Below are 24,883 nucleotides of genomic sequence, written 5' to 3'. Positions count from 1 at the left end.
ACAGTCATCAGAGCTGCAATCCTCATCCAGAAGTGGTACCGCTTCACCATGGCCCGCCTGGAGATGAGGCGCCGCTATTCTCTCAGCATCTTTCAGTCAATCGAATATGCTGATGAGCAGGATCAACTGCAGGTTTGTGATCTTCCATTCATACAAGCAGTTGTGTAATCCCCAGCACTGTGGCTGCACAAACAAATGGGTGTGTGGTGATTTCTTTTACAAAGCTGGGTCTTGATTAATAAAACTATTTCCCTGCCTGACACATGAATTAAGTTGTGTGTATTCATACACAGACATACAGATCAATGTATCTACATGGGCATCAGGACACCATTCTGCCTGTACAGCATATCTAGGGTATAAGTTCCTGTGTAGCAGCTCTGTTAGCCAGGGATTGCAGGTCACTTACAGATTGCTATGGGTGATATTAACTGTCTGTGAGGCAATATATGTGCAACAGAGATATTGGTGTTTCAGCCCAGTGTCAGTATCCGTGTCAGCCCAGGCTTCCTTTAGGGTCAATATAGGAAATTTGGAACTTGCAGGCCTTTGTGTTCCTCCTAGCATCTGTGTCTAAAGTCAGTTCACTGCATTGTACCAGTGGTTTCTACTGACTGTGAAGGAAGTCTAGGCAAATAGTCTGGGTGGTGGGCAAGATGAATAACACCTAGAAACATCAGCAGCACTGAAACAGCCTTGAAACATTTTCTGTATTCATGAAGTGTGAGTGGTGCAAAAAAGAAAAAAAAAAAAATAAAAAGGAAAGGGTGCTGTTTTTGTAGTAGGACACAAATTGTGTCATTGTTGCAGGCTGATACTATGGAAATCTACAGTAGTGACTTACATCCCCCTGAATGGGAAATAGCAAGTAATAGAGTAAGAAAGATATTAATGCTTGTTGGATCACCTAAACTGATCAATGTGTTTTTTCTTCTCTTTTTCATACTCAGCTATCCAACTTTTTTACATTCATGCTGGATCATTGTACTCATCCTGATGCAGGTAACCATAAAAATAAAAGTAATGTGGAGATTGTGTTTGAAAAACTTGATGTGAGGAAAGTTAATTTTCAATGTGATATTTACAACCTATGGCATCTGCTGGGGTTGAGGTTTGATATCCTAAATACTGTAATATGAATTTGATCCTCTAAGTGTTGACACTACTCACTACCTACTTAATGAGTCAGAGCAGTCAGTAAGTCAGAACAGGTGTCTGTGGTCCTTATGAGAATGTTCAGAGGTGTTCAGAGTGCTTTCTTATGTGTTACTGCCCTTCCTACAGAATCCAATTTTTACAGCTTTCTGTTCATATTTTCTTTAACTGTGAGATGTGATTATTCAGAAAGATTGTGTTCAGTTGGTTTAAGGCAGGTATAATCAAAGAGGTTGCTCTTTCTCCCCCACCACCTCTGGCCGTTCTGGACCCCATTTAAATTTAATTTGTTCTACATTTCACTGCAACATGGATCAGTATGTGAATGATAAAAAAGGAAATAAATTTAAACTGCTGGAGAAAAATCTTTAGAAACCATCTCAATTAAGCTTCAGTTATTCAAGGAATAACCTTTAATTTTTGAAGTATTTTGGGATCCTTGGACATAACTTACTTTTGAGGTCAAGCTCAACAGAAGGACAGACTGAAAGTGATTCTTAAGTCCAGAAAACAAACATGACTTCCCTGAACAAATTCAGAATAGATCTAATCCCAGTGGAGTTAAAAATGAGGCTGTCCCCTTCTTACTGCATTACAAGAGAATGCCCTTTCTCTTTCATCTGGTCTAGCCACGGGTATTCCAATTAAAATTTGCACAAGATACTTTGATAGCAGGATAAAACTACCATCAAAACCTTAAGTGGTTCAGTGTTCTAATGACAACCGGTAGAAATTGCAATTTTTCTCTCTTAAGTACTTTAGAGTGCCTAATGCTCTCTGTGCTCTGCAGAAAAATAAATTACATTTGAGCCTTGCTCCAAAGGCAAGGCAGATGATTCAACAGTCCTCCCTTTGATTTTTTTCCCATTACTGCCATATTCTGTGAAAAAAAATCTGCTTTAGTCATTTAACTTCCTGGGAAGGAATTGGCAAACTTGAAGAAAAACATACTGCTCACTTCATCTACTTCTTCATGCTGATGGTGCACCTCTGTTCAGCTTTCCACCTGAATGGGAAAGAAAAGAGTAGTGCTAGGTCAGAGATTTGGCAAAATATTGTTAATCTCTATTTTTATTATAATATTAAAATGGAATTTTACAGCTGCTTGTTGTAGATATGATTTATCCACCTTTATTAACTGTGTTTACTGACAGAAGGAATAAAGGTGAGGTGTCTCAGATGACCTGCTAGGGCTCAGGACATTGCAGAGCACACTACAGAGCATGGGCTGTTCATGTGCAGGCGGAGATCTGAGCCTCACCTGTGCACAGGGAGGGAGATGGAAGGTCTTGTGGGCTGCTCCTCATCATCACTGTACAGATGACCTGTTTCTTTGTCTTGTAGATATTGGGAATTGCAGATGTGGTTGAGGCTGAAACACATGATAAAGTGTGTATAGTTTATAGTAAAGCATCCCTTTGTCTTGCTGGCTTAAAACTTCCATCTTTTAGGACTGACATTGTTAAGACATGATAACTGCTCAAAAAGGTTTATTTTTGTCTTGGTTTGTTCCCCCTTTCTAACACTGTGTGTTACAGATACCAGAACCCTACACAAAACAGAAAAATTCTGGTGTTTGTTTAATAAAGAGATGGCCAAGGCTGCCTGTGCAAAGGAGCTTAGATTTTTTTTATGAAGTGGATATCAAATGTTATGGTTGTGGTTATTTTTTCCAACTTCTGGCTGTGTGCATTCTTTGCTTTAAGCTCTTGATTGCTTGTCCCTGGAAGTGACCTTGGCAGCACTCATGCCAGCCCCACTGATGTAAGCAAAATCAGTGCTGAATAGAGGGATTCTTAAAGAACTGCTTCCACTTCTGCTGAATCACCATGTGAACCAGATGTGAATGTAAACATAAGATGTGAACCAGAGTGAATGTAAACATAACAACCAGAGAGGCTTCAAATTGACTTTGCTATTCTCAAGTATTTTCTAAAATCTGCAATTCTCTGGCTTTTTATCTTTTTCATCAGTGTGTGCTCACTTAAATTAGAGTGATAGCATATGGTTCAAAAACTGTCTCCAAGCAGACAGTAGATAATATTCTTACCAAAGAATAGGTTGCCCGTTCTTCTCAGTATATGATAAGAAAGTTACCTGAAAATTTTGTGATCTGTGGTTTTCCTTACATTATGAACTACTTAGCCTCCACCATTAATCTTGTTACTTTCCTCTTTTTAATGTTTTTTTCAGATTATGTTTTTCAAAGAAAGAAAGCAGCTGCCATCTCATTAACACAGTAGTGCTTTTGATGTGATTGTTTATCTGTTATACCCTAAAGCTTTTTTCATCCTCTCATTCTCCTTAAGATGTCAGTGTAGTTTGTGATTGGGATATTATGTAGCTGAGTGTCTTGTTCTGCTTCTTATTAAAGGCTATTTTTCAGGGGTTTGTGGAAAATAAGAATAAAACCCTTTTCTAACTTACACTTTTCTCCCTCGCTTCCTGAAAAAATCTTCCTACCTTCTCAGCTTTCAATGGAGAGCTCTCTGGTCAGAGAAAGCTGGAAACTGCCTTTCCAGCAAAAGATGACCCATTTACTCACTCTTTTATGGGCACAATGAGGGTGAGAAGACTGCAGATGCGTCCTGAGAAAAATGGTGGGACTGGGAAGCTAAACCTGCTCCTCTCAAGGTCACCAGGGCACCTCCGGGAACCTTCCTTCAAAGGGAAACAAAAAAAAAAGTGTTGTTTTCTGCAGTTTCACTCCCCATGATGCCTCCCTTACAGCTTTAACACCCTTCCAAGATGTTTTACACAGAGTGATTCTTGTGGTAGGGAATAAGTTATAGCTGCTTGCAGTTTGTACCACCAGGAATGGTGTGAAGGAAGAAATGTTTGAAGCATTTTAGAAACCTCCTTCCTCTTTGTAGGTTCAGTGTCCATTTGGCTTTGACCTGAGGGCTGTGGATCAGTATCTGGCTTATGTAAGAGCACTTCTCAGGAGTCAGAGGTACTCTCAGGTACTCCAGTGGTCAGGCTGAAGGCACACAGATGGTGGAAGAACAGAGAAGTGATTTCAGAGCGGCAGAAGTAGCTGATTCCTGGTTACCCTGATAGTGAGTACATCCTTGGCAGTGGCAGCTTTGATTTGCCTTAAAAAACTCCCATGGCAAGGTGATCTGGTCAGGAGAATCAGGTATTTGGGCTTTCTACGGCCAAATTGACTCCACTTAGTTCTGGCCATTTGTGTTTAACATGGAATATGGCTGTAGTTGTTTGTGTTTTGTTAATAGTGAAGGCTCAACTCTCTGAGCCTGGGCTAGGCCTCTGGTGTCAGGGTACAAAGTAGGCCAATCGCCTGTGCTCCCTCTAGTCAGTGGAGAGATGCAGATGCTGGCAGAGAATGTTTCATTCTCTCTTGACGTGTGCCTGAACCAGGCATGCCAAGACTTTTCATCCCTCTCTTTCAGTATGAACTGAAAGAGTCTTGACAGCTTAGACTAGAACAGCGGTATGTGAGGGGTGCTGAACCCTTCAGAATTAGTCCTACATGGGGCATGTGGTGAGCTGGGGTACTTGCTGGACAGGGTGTTGATTCCCCAGGCTGCATTAGGTCATTCATTACTGACCAGAGATGGGACAGTCATGCTGTACAGGAAGAAGCCTTAAAATCCAGCTGAAAGGCAGCCTGAGGGGCCATAAGCACACTCTAAGGGTAATGACCATGACTGGCTTTTGACAGCTCATCCAGAAGTGGAAAATGGGGTATACTTTGCAGAGATATGCCCTACAGGGAAGGATTTGGTTTCTCAGCCTGAGCATGTGCCAAAATAGAAGTGAGTCTGTAAGGAAGGCAAGTTCATGTTCAGAGGTGAAAGGATGGATGGATGGATGGATGGATGGATGGATGGATGGATGGATGGATGGATGGATGGATGGATGGATGGATGGATGGATGGATGGCCTACTGTGTGCTGGAAGGGAAGGCAAGAGTAGGAGCAGGCATGGGCAGGTGTCTGCCTGGCTTGAAATGCTGAGATCACTGACTCTGTAGGAGTCAAGTCAGATGAGGACAGCTGGTTAGAACAGGCAAGAAATGAGGCATTTGTGTGGTCTGAGGAGTTCTGTAGTCCCTACTTCTTGGGAAGTGGGGTGAAGAGGGAGATACTGTCCAGAGGCCTGCTGCTAGAGCTGAAACAAGAATTGGTGCAAATGAGCTCGGCTGATCACTGTGTGAGAATCAGCAATTTCAGTCCATGGTGACATTCTGGTGTCCAGCCAGACAAAACTGTAACTGTGATGGAGGACTGCAAATCAAACTGCACTTGGTGAAAATGGTGAACCCTGAGCAGCTTGCTGTTACTTGATGCCTTAATCCATTTAAATGGCTGAGTATAACATTGCACTAGCACTGAAAGTGCTAATCACCTCACAGCTGAAGTGCTGATAGTAAAAGGGGACTTTTTAAAATCCAGATTACATTTTTATCTATTTATTTCTTTAATATTAATTTTATCCAGTTGCAAGACAAGTTGGCCTTTATGAATCTCATAATTTATGAGGCCACATGCTAGTTTTGGCTACTGTGAGTTTTGAGTCACAGCTATAGGTCAGCTGTAAATCAGCAATAAATAATGCAGCAACACAGCTGTAAATAATACATTTTTATTTGCAGTTGCAGGAAATCAGGGTTACAGAAAACTTAACTGTAGCCCAAAAAAAGTGTTTACAACAATCATCTCACAAGACCAACTCTGCAACAGCATCTGCTAGAACAATTTCATTTAGGGACTGGTTTTCTCTTTTAGAATATTATATGACCAAGACAATCTGCAAGGAAAAAACTCTGAAATCTGCTGATCAGTCAGTAATGTTTCAAGCTTATGTCAAGAAAAATATTGGATTGAAGCAATTAGCAGCCTTCCTGCTTCCTTCATGTTCCAGGAAAATTAGAAGCTATGCTCTACTTTCAGCACTCTGTTTTTGTTTACTTTGTTTCATCCAATAGTTTTATGGCAACCAATCAAAAGCTGGCATTGTTTCCTAGCTGTACCAGAAAGGAATGATTTGCAATCTGCTGTGAATAAATATAATTTTATTGATGACTTTTAAAATAATCACTGTGACCTGCTGGTATTTAGCCTAAAAATTTTAAGTAGAAAATAAAAGCAATAGAGGGGAATCTTCATAACCTGCATTAAGAACTTTAAAAAGATGATGGTCATTAAATGATCAGGCATGATTTTTCTGTCTCCTTGCATCAGGGTGAAGGAGAAGGAAGTTGTGATCGTTCTCATTACCTGTGAACAGACTGCTCCACAACTTCAGTGCAAAATGTTTTTCACCCTGACAACAGTTACTAGCAGTTGGAAAAGAGTTTTTGCTTGTTTTTAACTTTGGTTTGGTCTTTTTCCCCTTGTTGTGGTTGATTGGTCGGTTGATTTTAGTATTGTGAAACAATCTGGGGAGACCTGGAGCTTTTCCACTATGGAAGGCAGGAGTCAGCCACTGTAATACTGCAGCAGTTAAAGCAGTTACATTCAACCAGTTCTGGCCATGCTGTTACAGCTCTATGGGGGACTGGTGGAGTTTCTACATTTTTATTTTCCTTCTATCTTGTTCCAGTTTCTCAAATTTTCACCAGCCCTAGTGCTCCTCAGGTGGTGGATGAAGATTTATGTTTAAAAGAATTCGAAAAGAAGATTGATGTTCCAGACTCCTATTATGGACCACGACTCTCATTCCCCCTCACTGTTGAAGATGCCAATGCTCTCCTTCATGCTTTCAAGAATGAACAGGTAATTTGCAACTAGCTTGTTTTCTTTTTTTAACTTACTTTACATCTGTCAAGTTTTAGTTCCACAATCCAATGTAAAGCTAAATTGGTGCCCAAAGAGATATTTCACCCTTCTTTTGCATCTCACTACTTTTTCCTGCTAGCCCAATGTGATCATAAATGTGCATGGTAAGCTGCCTTGGGAAATTGATGTGGCTGTAAGCTAGCACAATAAAATCAAAAGCAGAGAGTTCTCAGACAGATGAGTTCCCACATTTGATTCACTACTTTGCTGCATGACCACCAGGCCTGGCTCTGGGGAGGAGTCAGGGACTAGTGAAATGAAATGGGAGCCCTTAGCAGCTGCAAGGCAGGGATTCTCAGTGAGAGTGCAGGGCTGGGGAAAGTGTCCTAAGCTAAAATAGAAACTAGTTATCATCTTTTTTTGGGTTAAAAGTGTTCACTGTTTGGTCCTCTGTCTTTTGTCCCCCACCTCATTCTTTTAGAGGAATTGAGGTGTAAGGGTTAATCACCTCATTGCAGGGTGCAAGACTCCACCATAACAGTGGAGTGACTATAAAGCATTGCTAATGTTGCAGAACAGAGTGATAGTACAAATCTCTGGAGCTCAGGCTGCAGCTTCCAAGGCACTGAGGAGGCTGTTCCTCATTCTCTATATTCCTGAGCAAGCCCTTTTGTTGCCCACAAGGTGAAGGTGGAGCAGTGAGGCATTAAGCAGGACAGCTTTCTTTGAACTTGTAATTATTTGTGCTTAACAATATGCTGTATAAAAGGGGCAAGGGTCTATCATGCTTTTTAATTTACTAAATAAGAATATTTTTCTCTAGTAATTTTCTGTGGAGGCTGATTGTAAAAATATCAAATATAAAGCACATGATCAATGAGCCAACCCAGACTTCACCTTACTGTCCACTCTCCCTTCTCTTACTGTGGCTGGCATTTTATTAAGGAAGTGGTCATATGTAATTGGCCTTTTTGATTGCTTAAAGACATGAATCTTGAAAAGTCATTCTGCAGCTGATCTGTCTTGTCTACTAAAATTCCTCAGATCTCTGTTGATATTAAAAGCTTTAAAAATCACCAACCAACAAAATTTTCATGAAAAACATCAGGAGAGAAGACCAGAAGCTTCAATGTTGCACTGTGAACTTCTTCACTGTGAACAGGAAGATAACTGGTGCCAAGGCAGCCCTTACTGGAGTTTTCTTGTCATTGTTTTTGCAATTTGCTGAAATATCATTTATGGCCTTTGGTTTTTTTTTTTTTTTTGTTGGCTTGTGTTTTGGAAGTTGTGAGATTTGTTTGTTTGTTTGTTTTTTCTCATACCTAGAATGACATCCTTTTTATTTTTTTTTCCATTTTACTTTAAAGAGATGACCTTATGCAGTGAGTTTGAGTGCTCTGTAAGTCTTATCTCTTCTGAAAAACAGGAAGAATAGAAACAGTACAGTATAAATAAAGTGGGAAAATCTATAAAACAAGTTCATTAAGGGCTCCATATCCCCTCACCAGGAAGCAAATGCAAAGCTTGAACACTCCTAATTCCCAGCACTAGGCCATGAGTACAGCCTGTACTCATGTCTGGAGTTCTGCACATAAATAACCTTGGCAGTTCATGTCTGATATTAATAAAGCAGACAGACCTATTGCTAATTCAAATAAGCCTTCCTTTTCTACCTGCTTTTTCTTCTCACAGCTGCTTCATGCCCGCTATGTACTGCAGCTGCTAAGTGAAACTAGGAGGGTTCTCAAGGAGATGCCAAATATCACCCATCTTTCAACTTCCTACTCCAAGGAGATAACTGTCTGTGGTAAGGTGCCAGAGAAGAAAACTGCTTTGGGCTATGGGCTGATATTCTAAGTGGTTAGAGAATGATACTGACATTTCCAAATTTTACCATTAGAACAAAGTTCTCAATGCCCTAAAAAATTATTTCTTTTTAATTATTTTTCCCCACAAATGCATAAATTGGAGCAAACAAACAAAAAATAAAGTTCCTGAGTCATAAAGTATATTTTAGGAAATTCCCTCACCTCCTCTTTCCTGTTCTTGTTTAACATTTCTGAATGAGTCAGTATTAATTCAGCTAACACTGCAGTGCAGCTTAAATACTCATGCACTTCCACCTCTAAAATGCCACCAGGTATTTTGGTCACTGGCTGTAAGTCTCACCTTTCTCCTCTCACTGAGAAAAAAACCTTACACAGTAATGACTTTAATCATAATTTACCCGGTAATGATTTTAATGAGGGTTTAATAGGGGTGGCAAAAAAGACCTTTCATTGACAGCATGACTATCTAGAATAAATTGAAATGATAATAACCCCTCATTTCTAAGGAGACCCAAGAGGATGAATAAGACTTTATACAACCAACAATTTAGTCTCACAGAATGTTGTGTCACACAGTACTAAGGAACTAAGAGCTCTTTGCCCATCTATTTTGTAACACTTTTGTAAATTATGGATAATGGGATGCAGTATCCTGACTTGATACAGAATGCAGTAGCTGCAAAACAGAGCAATAATGGTGACATAACTCTTGACATCTATCAGTGTGTGCAGTGTGTAATAGTAAAGTGGTATAAGGGAGGCACCATGAGTCATGCAAAATAAATAATATTTTTTAAGATGTGGTTATGGACCTACTTTGATTGTCAGGAAAGGGTTTGTTTAAATGAGGTTTTGTATAAACAATAATTTATTAACCAAGCCAACAAGACCCTTTTACAAACCAAGGAAACACAGATTCATGCTGGTTCACAACACATGTTCTCCCTATATAAACATTCCTCTTCACGTTTGTATTGCATTTGCACTATCAAAGCAGCATCAAAAGGGATCCCTCTCCTGTACTGAAACTAAAAGCTTTTGTCACCAGAAAGAGCCTCTGCAGAAGACAGATAACCCATTTTTAAACATAATCAGTTAAAAATGTTGATTTCCTTAAGGTTCCTCCATTTCTTATGATTTCAAAATAATAATGCAAATTAAATATATACCTGAAATGTTTGCATCCATATATGTGATAAATATCTATCATAGCTTGAAAGATGCCTTAGAACAAATTCAGCAGGTTCATAATTAATCAAAAGCACAGAAAACATATACACATAAAAATGTCATTTCTCTTTTCCTAATTATTGGTGGTAAAAGCATATTATCACAAGATAGCTTTTGAAACTGTTCTGCAGCTTTGTGGTGGTGAGTCACAGACATGAGAAGGTTGGCTCTGTGAGCATGAAATGCAGTCAGATGCACAGGGGATCCGTGCTGCAGTGATGCTTTGTGTTGGGGTGAAATCCTCCTGCCTTTTCCAAACAAACCTCTCAAAAAGCACCCAATCCATCATTCCTGTGGCCTTAGCATTGAGGCACACAGGCATGGACAGTACTTGACACTCTCCATCACTTCCTGCTGGTAGTAATCAAAACCTGTCCCTGAAACATGTTCTGTTGTGCAGTATACCAAGGTATTAGACCCAACTAATTCCAGTTTTATAATTCCAGTTTCTTCCTCCTCTGTGAGAAATTTTTTTTTAAAAAATGTTTTTGTTTCTTGTAGGAGATTTGCATGGAAACCTCGATGATCTTTTGCTGATATTCTATAAGGTAAGTAGGTACTCTGAGATGTAGCATTTTCACTTTGTGACTTGTTATTAAAAGCAGATATTTATATGTGACAGATTTATCACCATTAGGGCTGCTCATGTGGTACCCATACACCACACACAAAAATACTGGAATAATTTAGTGTCTTTGTCAGAACTGTTCCTTCTTCATATCCTCCTGCTCACTGTGAAAGAGATTGAGGAGATTATTATTTTCCTGAAGGCTGAACTGCAGCAAAAGCCAAAATGTAAGAGGACTCCTTGCAAAGTATCCAAAGTTCTGTCACTGTTTTAAATTCCATATTGACTGAAATCTGCTAAAATCAGGAGCTGAGTTCCTGATGTAACACTACACCTGGATAATTTCAACATTCAAGAAAAAATGCAGAAGCTTTCATTTAGGCTTTCCACTGATACCTGCAGGTTTTTTGCTTTGCTTTTGGGCTGGTTTGGGGTTTTTTTTGTTTGGTTGGATACTTTTCTGTTTTGGTTTGGTTTTTTGGGTTTGTCTGGTTTTTTATTGTTGTTGGGTTTTTTTTTTTTGGGAGGGGGATGTTTTTGTTTTTAGCAGGAAACAAGAAAGAGTGGTGTTTAAAAGCTTTTTAAGCCTTGGAAGCAATCACATGGTCTGCACAAAATAGAAGTGCTTTGTGCACCCTTTACATATCCTTTTTTATCATGCTAAAAATGCATAGCTCTATTTTACTGATGTGTAAAACAAATTAAGCTCCAGGCTAGCTTTTCCACGATTGTATGTTTAACTGAAGATGCAGGAAATGTCGTGTATTAGTTTCACATTAATCTTCAGGATGAATCACCACCTTTGATTGAGCAGGTACTCCCTTTGATTTGAGCTTTCCGGGGCAGTAGGGAAAGGTTTGTTTAGATCCTTACACATTCATCTGCACTGAATGGAGACTGGAGTGAGCTAAACCAGGTGTTTAGATGATGTCATTCTCCCCCTGATTCCAGCTTTGTTACACTTCATCTGAGACTTGTTAGCGTAAATGTGGTTGTTTTGCCCAAGTGCACACCTGAAGTCTGTTGAAGTATAGTTAAAATAGAATCAGACCTTTCTACAGAGTCCTGCTTTTCTTACTAATCAACCATCTTTAGCTGGTCCTTGGCTTGCAGTCTTTTGGTTGTTAAGCTCTCTTTTTAAAACTGGGATGAGTATGATGATCATACACAGAACCTGGAATGGGAAATATAACTATTTTGTAGATAAATGCTCAGATATAATTTTATTTGCAACTGCAATTAGCCTGCATTTTATTTTTTTGGAGTAAACAGATGCCGATTCTTTCCCCCCCTCTAATGGATGCTATAAAGAGAAAAAAACAAGCAACTCTCATCCTGACTTCAGTAAATTCAGAGCCAAAACTCCCACTGACTTCAGACTAGAGATAACGCCCAGTTGTTATCTGTTAAATTTCTAGGGAAGTCCCTTCCATCAAACCAAATAAAATGGGCAAATGTTTTGTCATTTCCAAGTAGTGGAGAATATAGAGAGCACATGATAGAGCTGATAAGTTATTTAGAAGCAAAATAAATCACACTATTTTCTGTCCCCTCTGAGCAGTTTACTCAGATGAGCAGTGTACCCAGTTGGCTTCTGGGATCCATTTTTTTGCTCCTTCCTAAACTCTGTTTCAGTTGGAAGGGATTTCATCCTCCAAGTTGGTACAAACTACCATAAACAAGAGGGTGTAATCCTAAACAATGCCATGGGAGTAATCTCGGTCTGCACAGGGCTGTGCAGAGCTGAAATGCATTCTGGAGGCCTGCATGCAGACCAGGCTTGTCACTTCCACAGACCACCCCCAGCAAACACACAGAGCTGGCAATCTACACCATATTGATACAATGCTGCAGATGGTGCACAATCCTTACACCTGGCTTGGCTGAAGCTAAGACACTTACTCTTTTTTCCTCAATAATGAGTTTGTAACATTCATTCAGACCCTGCATTAATCTTCATTAAATTACAGCGTTTCCTGGTATTCCTTGAAACACTTGAATTTTAGATTATGTATTGCTAAGTTAGATTGTTAAAGGGATGCTATAGATAGAAATGGCCTGAAGCAGTAGAAAATGCCAACAACAAACGGAAGTTAATTAATCACTAACCCAGGAGATACAGTAATGATGCCCAGCAGCAAGTTGCTAATCATTAGAGGGCCTTGTTTGCCTCACTGACATGTCAGAGGCTGCAACAGCCTTTAATTTAGTTTTGCTCTCATTGTTGGTTGAAGCCATAGAAAAGGAAAGTGAATGAGTGTGGAACAAAACTGAAACATCACATTGAAGTTGGAAGTCCAAAATTGTTTAGAACTTAAATTGTGTGTAACCTTTTCCAAAAAAAGGGTGATAGGGTCTGAAGAGTGCTCCAGTAGATGTGTCTTTCCACGAGGACTGCAGTTGGACTAGTTGTGTGTATTGTGTGTATACTCACAATCTGCTGGTGGATTCACATGCCTATTGGTTTTAAGGCAAAGCTTTTGTTTATTTATTATTTATCTATCTTTCCAGAAACTGCTGCAGAGTTTCTGCTGTCTGTTCCACTCCTGAAATCCATCCTCTCCTTTTTAAAATCACTTCAACCCACTGCATTAGAAGAGCCTCATACATTGCCATGCCTGTGAGCACAGAGTAAGCACAGGCTCTTTCTAAATTAACTTGGAAAGGGCTCAGGACAGGCTATAGCAAAATCCAAGGAAGCTGAATTTACAGCAGCCAGGATGGAGAGACCTGGGTTCACTACTGCAACCTAACATGAAAGCACAGAACACTGATTGGGACAAAAACTATATTCTTATAAGGATTCAAATTACACATTACATCGATTCCCTGGCCACATTCCAAATCCTGCAATAAACCCACTAAGGCAGAATACCAGTAATGCCATAGGAACACAAAAAGGGCTTGACACTGATACCATAGATATATTCGAGAAGTGGGGGGTCTTGCAATGCTGTTAGAACTTTTAAGAGTGGCTTCCACAGTTATAATGTAATTTTATAGATGTTCTATTGATATTTCTTGTGCATGTCAATTGAGAAAACAGAGGTTTCCCTCTCCTGGCTAGTCAAAGCTGAAATACTATTTCTGGTACTCATGACTGGAAATGATGAAGCTATATAGGTGGTGCTATATTTTCTGATGGCACCCATTGATGTGTTGGTAATTAATCTAATAAAACAACCCATCAGTTCAAAATGCTTGTCTTTACTAAGTCACCATTTATAATAAAGCATTTCTCTGTATCTTCAGGAAAAAAATAAGGTAAGAAATACCTGTATATACAACCTCTCAGGTTTGTGAGCTTTCAAGTATATCTTGGCTCTCATGAGTCAAATTCTAGCAGTGCTTTCAGGATTAAAGCAACTGAAATAAAACTCTTCAAGTCTTAAGTTCTGTCTTAAAATTTTATATCCTCTAGACTATAGTCCTTCTCAGGAGTTTTGGAAGCATACACTGCAAACAATGTAAATATGCGAAATCCATTCAAACCTACATCAGAAGATAATTTTTCATTTATTTCTTATCTTCCATTCAAACTGAATTACTCCCTTCTGTTTGCAAGTGTGTAATTTCCTGGCAACAGCTGCATTACCAAAAACATATATTTTACTACAAGACTGATGTTCCTTTTGGTTCCTTTCAATTTAATTTAATAGGTAGAGGAAAGGATTAGAGATGGCATTGTAAGAACAGCCATGAAGGTCCTCTCTTCTCTAATGGCTCAGGTTGTCTGATATGAAGGTTTTTATTCTAAACAGTGGCAATAAAGAAATGCTGCTTTTTAGATCTCTGTATTATGCAGGATTTTTTTCAGAATTTCTAGCAGTGGGATCTCATTTAAACGCTATTTTCTCTATTACAGTAGCATAGCAGCCTCTCTAAATGCCCCTTTTTTTTTTTCTGCAGAATGGTCTGCCTTCAGAACAAAACCGCTATGTCTTTAATGGTGATTTTGTCGACAGAGGGAAAAATTCTATGGAAATACTTATAATCCTATTTGCATTTCTTCTTATCTATCCCAATGATTTACACTTGAATAGAGGAAACCATGAAGACTACGTCATGAACCTGAGGTAGATTTTGGGGGTGGGGCAGGGAATATCTGGGCTATCACTAGAAATATTTGAGCCTTTGAATGCTACTTTAGGTACTGTGACACCCTAAAACAGAAATAATGTTTTATTAAGTAGTCAGGTGGAGCTTTGCCTTTTCAGCATGTGTGTGGGGAAGGAACATCCTCACTAAACACAGACATTTGAATGGCAATTATGTCCTGTCTTTGAGCTGATCACAATCCATTGAAGTCAGAGGGCTTAGTGCAGCTTCCAGAGTATCAAAACTGGGGAAGGACGGATGAAAGGATGATGTTTTAATTAAAGCACATATTTAGTGAAATCTGATATTTAAGTTAACTTTAAACTAAGATTTCACTTCTTTAACACAAAGGGCAGGTAAATATCCTACCCTCTACTCAGCTTCATCAGTTGGAGGTGTCAGTGCAGGAAAGCTGACACCCTGTTTTCTAACACAGACATTTGCGCTCAGCTGTGCAGTGCAGCCAAGGGAGTGAGCACAGCCAGTGGCTCTGGCTGTAGTCAAAGTGTGACTTGGAGACAAAAAGCATCTCAGAAATGTGAGAACTGCTCAGTTCTACTCCCTACAATTCTAAACTGCCCCAGAAAGCCTTTGGGTGACTGACTGGTGGGTAACCTGCTGTAGCCCTTGGATCATTTGATGTGGCACATGGGATGTATTGCGGTTTTAACACAGGTCTCCGTGTTAGCACCTGGGTCAGAGGCCCATGGGCAAGTCCTACTAATGATCCACAAGAGAGAATCAGTTTCATGTGATAGTTAATTTTTCAGCACTTAATTGAAAGCACCCAAAAAATCAACAAACATAAATCAAGATCAGTTACTTAATCTACAAGCTAGGAAAATTCCTCCCCAAAATAGCAGAAAATATTAACTAAGTCTGTGATGGAGTGCACAGATGTGTTCCTATCACTCTTTGCTGTGCACTTTGATTAGCAGTGCTGCACACTGGTAAATTTAAAAGCTGAGTGTTGTGAAAATGCCCCTTGATGAAGGATATCTTGGTGTTAAAAGAATTAGGTATCAAAATCCTTGGCCCTTGTGAGGGAAAAGACAGTTGGATGAAGCTCTGAGCAATCTGATCTAGTGGAAGGTGTCCCTTGCCCATGGCAGGGGGTTGGAATGAGATGATTTTAAGGCCCCTTCCAACCCAAACCATTCTATTATATGATTCTATGATTATATGATATTTAAGACAAAAGCTCTCTGAAGGTTTTGTGGGAATTTTTGCCCATCATCAGTTCCTTTGGAATTTCTCTTTGGTATCTAAAAGGTAGAGCTGGCAAAAAGGCCTCTTAATAATTACTAGGCTGAATTCTGTTCCCAACCTCTGTTATTCACAAGAAACAAGTTTAACTCAATCTCAAGACATAGTAGAGGAAAGCAAATTTCAGCTGAGCTGAGATGGAATGGCAGATGAGAAAGAGGGCTAGAAAACTCCAGGAGAACACCATAGCACAGGAAACCATGCCAAAGGGGCATACTGAAAACCAGTTCATGATACTGTCCTGTTTTCAGATATGGATTCACAAAAGAAGTTTCGAAGAAGTACAAGGTAAGATTTCTCCTCCTTCCCCTATAATTTTTTTCTAGTCTTGTACATGTAAAATGAAACCTGTGTAAATAAGAAAAAGCCAAACCAGTTTGTTTACTTTTGTGATGTAGGTGAAATTATTTTGGCCTATTGGTGGAATAACTGACAAAACAATTTTAAGTGCTAATGTCTTATGCCCAGAGGTCTCTGGGGTGAAATAGGTAACATCCATAAGAACAGTCAACAACACAAAAAAGAGGTGAATATGAAAGAAAAAAACAAACACTACAGAGACAATCAAATGACCCTAAAGTAAATGTTGAAACATGTTTGTCAGGATTGCAGTCCAGGATATCACCTGAAAAAAACTGTTCATATAAACTGTAGCAGACACTTCAACAAAATCTTGAATTTAGAAGGAACAGAATCTGCCAGAAATAGGATCTAATGTAAGAGTATATTTTACAGGACCATTGGAAACAGATTTTGTGTCTTCTGCGAGATGTTTTTAGCTGGCTTCCCCTTGCCACTATAATTGATAGCAAAGTTCTTATCCTACATGGGGGGATTTCAGACACCACAGATTTGGATTTCCTGAATGCACTTGAGAGAAATAAGGTAAGAGATAATATTCATGTGTGGTAATTTTGTTTTCTTTTGAAAATTTTGTGGTACAAATGCTAGGATCAGGTAATTTGCATTAGGAAAGGAAATGGCAGCAGTATAAGGCTGTATAAGTATCAGGGCTTAGGAAGGCAGGTTGCAGTAGGTGTTGAGAGCCAGTTGTCTGGCTCTCCACATAACATGGATCTTTTGACCTTAAAATAGCTAAAGCCTCTTTAGATGCCTCCTCCTGCAGTGATGGCACATTAGCCAGAAAGTATGAAAACTACTTGATTCTTGGGCGTTTCCTTTAAACACTTTGGAAATCAATTTAGCCACGTATTTCCAGCACTGCCTTTTTTCCTGGGACTGTGCTTCTGCCATCTGTTGTGTGGGGGAAGTTCTCCACCTGTGAGGCGCTCCCTTGGCAGCAGCTGAACGTTGTACATGTGGGAGAGCCTTTCCAGAACGATCAAAATTCAAGAACTGGCCTTGATAAAACAGAATCCACCGCTTTTCAGGGATTTAGAAGACAAAAATGTTCATGTTTTTTTTTCTGAAATGATGAGCAAACACAGACCTTTCAAATCAGCAGAAAATGGTGGGGGATTTGGTCTCGATTTGAACAACTAAATCAAGATAGCTGCTTGTGATCAGGGTGCTGAGACTCCTTATAGTCAATGCAGATCCAGGAGATCTGGTGGAAATCATTACTTAGGCACATGTCTCCAGTACTGTTCAAGAAGTGCCCCATTGGCTAGGGATGTCCCCTCTAGCCTTTGCCTGCCTCTGAAGAAAGTCTTCTCTGTAGGTCCCCACCACCAGTCAGGCCAGATTTGTGTCTGCCCTCCTCACACCAATTCACAGCCATAGTGGAGCATCTCAGATGGCATAGGAGACCAATGTTTGAGCAACCTAGTGTACCCTGTCATCAATGTCTGTGGAATCTAGAGCTATTTTTGTCATCCTCATATTTTCTAAAGCAGAAATAAATGCTTTGCAGGACAGTCAGTTGTGTCTCTTTTTTAAAGATATGAAAAATGGCATGAATACTTCTGATCCCCAGAGTCTAAACTCCATTGGCTGCACCACTGTGCACTAAGACTGGGTGCCTAACTACAGATAGAGGCATCCTAACCATGAGCTGAGTTCTGCCCATGCTTTCACCAGGGCTCAGCTCTGCATGTTTCTGTGAAATGCAGTATCTGTGAAATGCAGAATTAACAGGTCAAAGTAGCTGCCACAGGAGAGCATTGCTAATGAGACATGTGTGGGCCACAACCCAGGGCAGTGTCACTCAAGGCCAAGTGATGTATTTTAATTGGTACAGCTGGCAGCTGACAGGTTTCAAATACTGGTCAGTGCACTGGTGAATAACCTTGTGTTGTGTATTTGTTTTGAATGAATGCTTTTCTTTGTTAAAGAGTAAAATCCTAGGGTCTGCTGACTGTATGTGTTTTATTGGTGGGTGGTTTTTTTTGGTTTGGGATTTTTGGGTTTGCTTTGAGTTTTTTGGATTGGTTGGTTGGTTTGGTTTTGGGGTTTATTTTGGTTTTGTTTTAGAAATAAGCTACTATGAGAGAATTTCAAATGAGAAGACATTCCCTGGAGAGAAACCATGTTAATGATCATTCGTGGAACCATAGTGCACCACTCCAGAAAAGCAAATGCCCACGCATGTTTGAGGAGTTTGATTTAACAGTATAAGGCCTGGGGTAATATTCCATCAGTTTCATTGCTGTCTTCCAAATTTAGCCAAATTAATGTAACAGTACGATACTGTGTCAGAGCAGAAGTGAATGGAGTTTCACCTTCCATTCAATATGAATGTATATTTTGTTTCCAGGGAAGCTATGCACTGAGATGTCTTCCCTGAGCCCAGGCTCTACTTGCTGTATAGTGAGACCTTAAGATTTACTGTGTTTGGAATGAGTCTCTGTGTGTGTGATAAGAATATAAAAGCAGCTCTGAAGAGCCTGGTTACTGATAGGTAAAAGGCAAAATTTTTGCAAGTGCCAAATACCTGCAGCTTCTCCCAAACCTGTGAAATCAGGACATTATGGGAGTTAACATTAGTTGAACTCTCAAGGAGTTCTCCTGAGTACAGGAAACATGAGCTGATGTGTCTTTCAGCCAACATCTCTGTACAAACTTGTGATGGTAACTTTTTTTTTTAAAGTTGAAATCTTTGATGCGGCCACCAAAGTCGGTGAGAAACAGACAGGACCAAGTGAAGAAGAAAATTCCCACGACCAAACCCAGTAAACACATTGCCAACCAGCATGTTGCAGGGAAGACAAAACACATCTCTTCATCGGACTTCACTGAGCCTTCAGGTTCAAATTTGCCTCCAGACCCTGCCCTGAAGGAATGGAAACAAGTAGGTGAAACCAAAGACACACTGATACCAAACCCGTCCCGCACAAACTCAGCCAGTGTTCTGTTCCAGCAGTGTGTTCATGAGTCTGAGTCAACTGCCTCTTAACAGGAAAAGTCATTCTAAGGAATATATTAGATACCTATTAGTTTTTTTGGATGCTTTTTGTAAACCTGGTAATAAAAGCTTGGGGGTTTTTACCTTACAAGTAAAACTCACACAGTATTTTCTTTTCATAGCCTTTAGGAGGAGGAAACTGCTCAGTAGGAAATGGGTTTGCCTGCCCTCATGTGGTTGGATCTGCTGGTACTAAAATGGTTGTTGGTTTAAACAGGTCAGACTGCAATTGTTGGTGAGACAAAGCACCTTTTTTTGGCTGTGCTTTTGGCAGCTGAATGCTGATATAGCCCAAAAAAAGCCACACAGCTCCTGAGACATACAGGCAGATTACTCAGAAGTGGGAAGTTTTTGTCCTCTGGCTGTTCATTTCCTCTTGAATATGAGAGCAAATATAGAGCTTTTGTTATACTGTAATGTAATAAATTGTGACAATATGGAAAGCTTAATTTTTCTGAAAATCTGATTTCCCAAGATACCTTTCTGACCTACAAACTAACATAATGAGTACAAGCAAGGCTCCCCTTTCCCTCCAAATCTGACACTTCCCCAGCTAATCAAGCATCCACTAAGCCATGCTCACAAAACATGAAGTGGAATTGTTAGTGCAAACCTTGCCCAGAAAAGTTTAAACCAACACATTTTGAATAATGTTTGCTACTGACTAGAATTAAACCATGATAATTCATCTTCATGTCCGAACCCTGCTAAAATGCTAATGTGTAAAATGTCAGTTTGGAACATGAGCTAACTGAAGACAATAAAGCCAAAGGCAACTCTTGTCATGTTTAGGGCAGGTACTCCCAAGCTTAGGTAAAACCATTGACCAATGTGGTTGTCCAGTCTGTGCTGGGAAATAGAAATTGCCTCTCCTACAGACATGTGAAGAAGGCAGATTTTCTTCTCTTTGAATTAGCCCAGGTAATGTTTCTGGTGCACCTGCCCAAGTCTGAAAACCTCAGCTGTGAAAGGAGGTACATTGCTGAAATTATATTTCTTCTGAAACAAAAAAGTTAATCTAAAATCTAGATAATGTTTCTTAAAAAGTAGAACAAAAGTCACAGCCCAAAAGAATATGTTCCTGAAAGGAAGGAAAAACTTCAAGACCTATATGTTTTCTCCCTGTACTGTGGGGCTTTTGCTGTGGCCACGACTTCAGACAACCATACCCTGTTAGTCTTCCCCTACTATCAGTCCTCACTTGCTTGAGTTTGCTATTTATAGATCCTTGACATTCTGTGGAGTGATCCAAGAAGCCAAAACGGCTGTACACCAAACAAGTGTCGAGGAGGAGGCTGTTACTTTGGTCCTGATGTCACTGCCAAGCTGTTTGAGAGATATAATCTGAAGATGCTCATCAGGTCCCATGAATTTAAGCCAGAAGGTTATGAGATCAGTCATGATGGGAAGGTAAGCTGCTTCCATGTAAAGTAGAATTCTCCTGTGAATTTCACAGGAACATCCACAGTAGATTTTTCTGCAAAATTTATTTTTAAAAAAGACAGTCACTTTGTTAAACTGGCTTTGGGGGAACTTTGTCCTAGATAGATGTTACAACAAATTATTGAGTTCTGAGTAACAAAATTCTTTACATCTTTATGGAGTGAAGACCAGTTAATTACTTTCATGAAAACAAAGGGACACCAACAAAATCCCCAACAAGAGTTGTGTGTAAATACAGTTCAAGACATGCTCTAAGGCTCTAGAAGCCTTTAACTTACTGATTTCTCTTCTGGCCCTGCTTTCTAACGTGCTGCATTGGGAGACCAACAAGAATCCTGAAAATCAGGTCTCCCTTAGAAAGAGGTTTCTCTTAAACAGCTTGTTATATCTCACTGTTCTTTGAAGTCTGACGGGTCAAAAATAAAGGCCCAGAGCTCTGACTCAAAAGGCAAGAGCAATTTGGTGAATGACACAGTTTTATATGTAGACACATGATTTTGTAACCTGGAATTTTTTCTCAGATCAGTTTCAGAAGTAAGTGTCAAGAAGAGCTGTTCTGGCCAATCCAGTTTCTTTGTTTCCTATGCCAGGTTATCACCATATTCTCTGCCTCTAACTATTACGAAGAGGGCAGTAACCGGGGCGCTTACATCAAGCTGAATCCCGAGCTGACCCCTCGCTTTGTGCAGTACCAGGTCAGCAAGTTCACGCGCAGGCAGAATCTCCGGGAGAGGTAAAGCTCTGTGTTGCATGCAGTGAGCATGGACTCACCTCACAGTGAGTGTACCTGCCACAAATCTAGAGCTTCACTGAATAACTGAACAGGCATCCATTTTCCTTGATTCTCACTGGTTTTCTATTTTACAATTTAAAAATTAATACAGTAGACAAAACATGTTCTGGCTGCTTAACTTGGTTTCCTGAGAAACACCCAAAGGTAATTAGGTGAGGTAAGCAGTTAGAACTGACAATTGTCAGGGACTCATAAATGGCCTGCACCTGTCTGCTTTAAGGCTGCAGTGTTAATCTGGACAAATCCTGTTATGACTTGAGTCTCATAAGTTTATCATGACAGCTTTGCCATGCCTAGTAGTGTGGTCAGATTACTAAAGGAAAGCAGCTTAGAATTACCTGCATAAACTCAATTATCTCATAAACTCAGTTTATTCTTATGGAGCATTGTTGGTTTGGTTTGGGGTTTCCCCCTGCTAAATGTTGTGTGTTTTGGGTCATACTACTTAAACATACTGGACCCTAAACATACTGCATGTTAAAGGATATAAGAATTTTATAATGAGTTTTGAAAAGCATAACATATGCGAGGATTTTAATCCTTTAATAATTTTTTTTTCCTCCTAGGGTAGGTACAATTGAATCATCTGCCCTAAAGTCCTTACGAGAGAAGATTTATGCACACAGGTCTGAACTCATCAGTGCTTTTACACAATATGACGTCAATGGCACAGGTACTATTTCCTCTCTGTCCAGTTGCCACCATGAGGAAAACAGTCTCCAAGTGTGTGGGAGACAGAGGGGACAAGCCCCATGGAGAGGAGTCCTGCCTGCCTGCCAGTGTCAGGCTGAGGGCAGCAGAAGCTGGTTGACCTTGTTTTTCATGACCACAGAGGAGGATAGGCATTGGGAAGGGCTTAGCCCAAACAGCTTGAGGGGATGAAGCTTGAAGGAGGAAAAAGAAAACTGAAAGACATGGGCAAATAAAGAAATTATGTTTGCTGTTGGGTAGAGAGTTTGGGCAGGCAAATCCAGACCCAGAAGCTCAAAGGTCACCACCTCCTTCATGTAGGAGTGTCTTCAGAATAGGTCAGGGGTCTCAGGGAACTGGGGTGTCAGGTGGGGGGATGTGGAATGGGTCTCCTTCTGAGTCTGGGAGGTATCTGAGGATACCTCTGCCTCCAGCAGACACACAGCCTGCCTATGCCTCTAGCAGACACACACTCACCTCTCATCTGAAGAAAAGTCAGTGCTAAGTTAATCGATGAACCTTTTAGGCAGAAGCAAGAAGTTGATTTCTGCCACAAATACAAGTTTTCCTTGTGATGGCTTCTCATTTGACAGTGTCCTTACAAGGGCACTCAATAACATGATGTTTCTTTGGCCACTGAACAGCTGTTTCACATATTTCTGTGTGGTTGAGTTTTCAGCCACGTCACTCTAATTGCAGCTGAAACCTGAAGTACTCTTCATGCCATAATCTGGCTTTCTCAAAAGGTGTTAAAACATGCTGAACATCATAACGGCATCACAACTTCGTGGCTGGAAGGGACTTGTGGAAATGCCTAGTCCAACCCCACTGCTCCTTTGTTATGAGGGTTTTTATCCCAGGGTTAGGAGAAAATCTTTGTGTTGTGTAACCCCTTGTGCTGGTGACTGATGTGTGCTGTGTCCTGTACTTTTAACCATGACCTGACCCCTTCTGGCAGGCAGGATTTCTGTCAATGACTGGGCTGCAGCGATGGAGTCTGTCCTACAGCTGGAGCTCCCCTGGAGGATGCTGCGGTCTCAGTTAGCACAGATGAACCCAGATGGAGAAGTTGACTTCATGTCTTGTTTTTATGATTTGAAAATGGGTCAACCTACAAAAGAGGTAAAGAGGAAAACACCTCCTTGCAATTCTTGGAGGAACAACTTTTGGTGCAAACTGAAGCACAAGACAGTTGTTTGGCCCAACAAGTAGACATCCACAGCTGAACTAGTTGCTCAGCTTCCTTTTATAGTCACTGGAGGAAAATGAGCACTGCTAGGGTACGAATCATCATTCCCTGCTAAGGTAGATGCTTAAAATAGGTTGGATGAATCACATGCTAGAACTGCTTCTTACTTTCTCTTGGCTCTCGAGGGCGTTTAGATAACGGAGCTGAGGAGATGTGACAAATCCTGCCCAGAGCACTCAACCCTTACTCTTTGAAATGAGCTTTTCAAACAAGCTCCAGAGGCAGTTCAGGCCCCTGTGGGAGGAAGTCACATTTATAGATGGACTTTGAGATGTATATTATGGCATCTGAGGTCACTTCTACAGAGCACAGTTGTTACCAAATGCTGCACAGTGCTTTAGAACAGAGGAATCACCATAATTTTCCTAAACAGCAGGATCCATTCACATATGTACAGTGAGTGCTTTGTATGAGTGTATGGTCTACACCATCTTCCCTAGATTATCCAAGATTATTTCCACAAATAATTACCGCAGGTAGGAGGTGTGAAGGGCTTCTTTCCCCCTTGCCCTGCCATCTGAAAGTGATGGGTTTTATCTGATTATTCCTCAGGGTAAGACACAGGAGTGTCATTCCAGAGAACTCAAGCATAAAGATTTGGTTTTTTACATTTGACAAGTTAAACTGGGAAAATGGAAATTAGATAGTAGATATTCTGTTGGTTAAATTAACTCAAACCAAAGTCTGAATAGCTTCTTGTATGTGATTTCAAAACCAGGCTCAGCCAGCTTTGGCAGAAACACTGTGCAGGTACAGAAAGGATCTGGAGATCATCTTTAACATCATTGACAAAGATCACTCAGGTAAGTCCAGGTAATTTCACTGTGTCAGCTCTAGGGAGCCTATACCAGTTATCTTTTCCCCACTGTGTTTCCTCCTTAAGGAATATAGAGGAACCAGAGGTGATACAATTTCTCCAGTTTAGTGGGAACTACTTTAAGCAGTCAGGCTGCAATCATATAAGGGACAGTGCACAGAGCCTAAGAAGAAACGATTCTCACATACCCCAGCTCCAGTACTGGCTTCACTCTTTTGGGAGCTTTTTCTCCCTTCAACTCGAGTCTTACTCTTTACTGGTTTCTCAATTCCACTGTCAAAAGCATTCAATCATTACCTAAAGTAAAAATGTGCTTCAATAATAAAAGCACTACCACCAGCATGGTAGGCAGGTAACTTTCTTGCAGTGAAGGAGAGTGCGTGTGTTTATACAGGAAGGGAAAACAACACTGCCAAAAGCAACCTCTTGTCTGTCTCCTTTAGGTTTGATTTCTCTTGAGGAATTCAGCCAGACATGGAGACTGTTCACTTCTCACCTGGGCATTGATATACAGGATGACTCCATTGACAAGTTAGTCCTCAGCATAGACTACAACAAAGATGGCCACATTGACTTCAATGAATTTTTAGAGGCCTTTCATGTTGTTCACAGACTTGAGAAAAAGGCAACCTCATGA

The 24,883-nt window shown here is 40.3% G+C and overlaps 1 protein-coding gene across 1 annotated transcript in view; it reads left to right on the top strand.

Moving 5' to 3' along the window:
- Positions 1-24,883, top strand: part of PPEF1 (protein phosphatase with EF-hand domain 1) — a gene marked incomplete at both ends in the record, with an annotated part of 28,018 nt that extends 3,135 nt beyond the window's left edge. Inside the window, 15 exons of the mRNA XM_084226393.1 lie at positions 5-132; positions 951-1,002; positions 6,724-6,896; positions 8,592-8,706; positions 10,460-10,506; positions 14,436-14,602; positions 16,142-16,178; positions 16,626-16,775; positions 18,940-19,140; positions 20,479-20,664; positions 21,288-21,430; positions 22,057-22,163; positions 23,139-23,302; positions 24,148-24,232; positions 24,690-24,883. Coding sequence (XP_084082519.1) covers positions 5-132; positions 951-1,002; positions 6,724-6,896; positions 8,592-8,706; positions 10,460-10,506; positions 14,436-14,602; positions 16,142-16,178; positions 16,626-16,775; positions 18,940-19,140; positions 20,479-20,664; positions 21,288-21,430; positions 22,057-22,163; positions 23,139-23,302; positions 24,148-24,232; positions 24,690-24,883 — 1,949 coding nt within the window. The remainder of the gene's footprint in view (positions 1-4; positions 133-950; positions 1,003-6,723; positions 6,897-8,591; positions 8,707-10,459; positions 10,507-14,435; positions 14,603-16,141; positions 16,179-16,625; positions 16,776-18,939; positions 19,141-20,478; positions 20,665-21,287; positions 21,431-22,056; positions 22,164-23,138; positions 23,303-24,147; positions 24,233-24,689) is intronic.

This window comes from Fringilla coelebs (genome assembly GCF_963513975.1).
Source record: "Fringilla coelebs genome assembly, chromosome: 2".
Classification (NCBI taxonomy): Eukaryota; Metazoa; Chordata; class Aves; order Passeriformes; family Fringillidae; genus Fringilla; species Fringilla coelebs.
The sequence above is the reverse complement of the archived record's forward strand: the minus strand, read 5'-3'. Positions and strand labels throughout refer to the sequence as shown.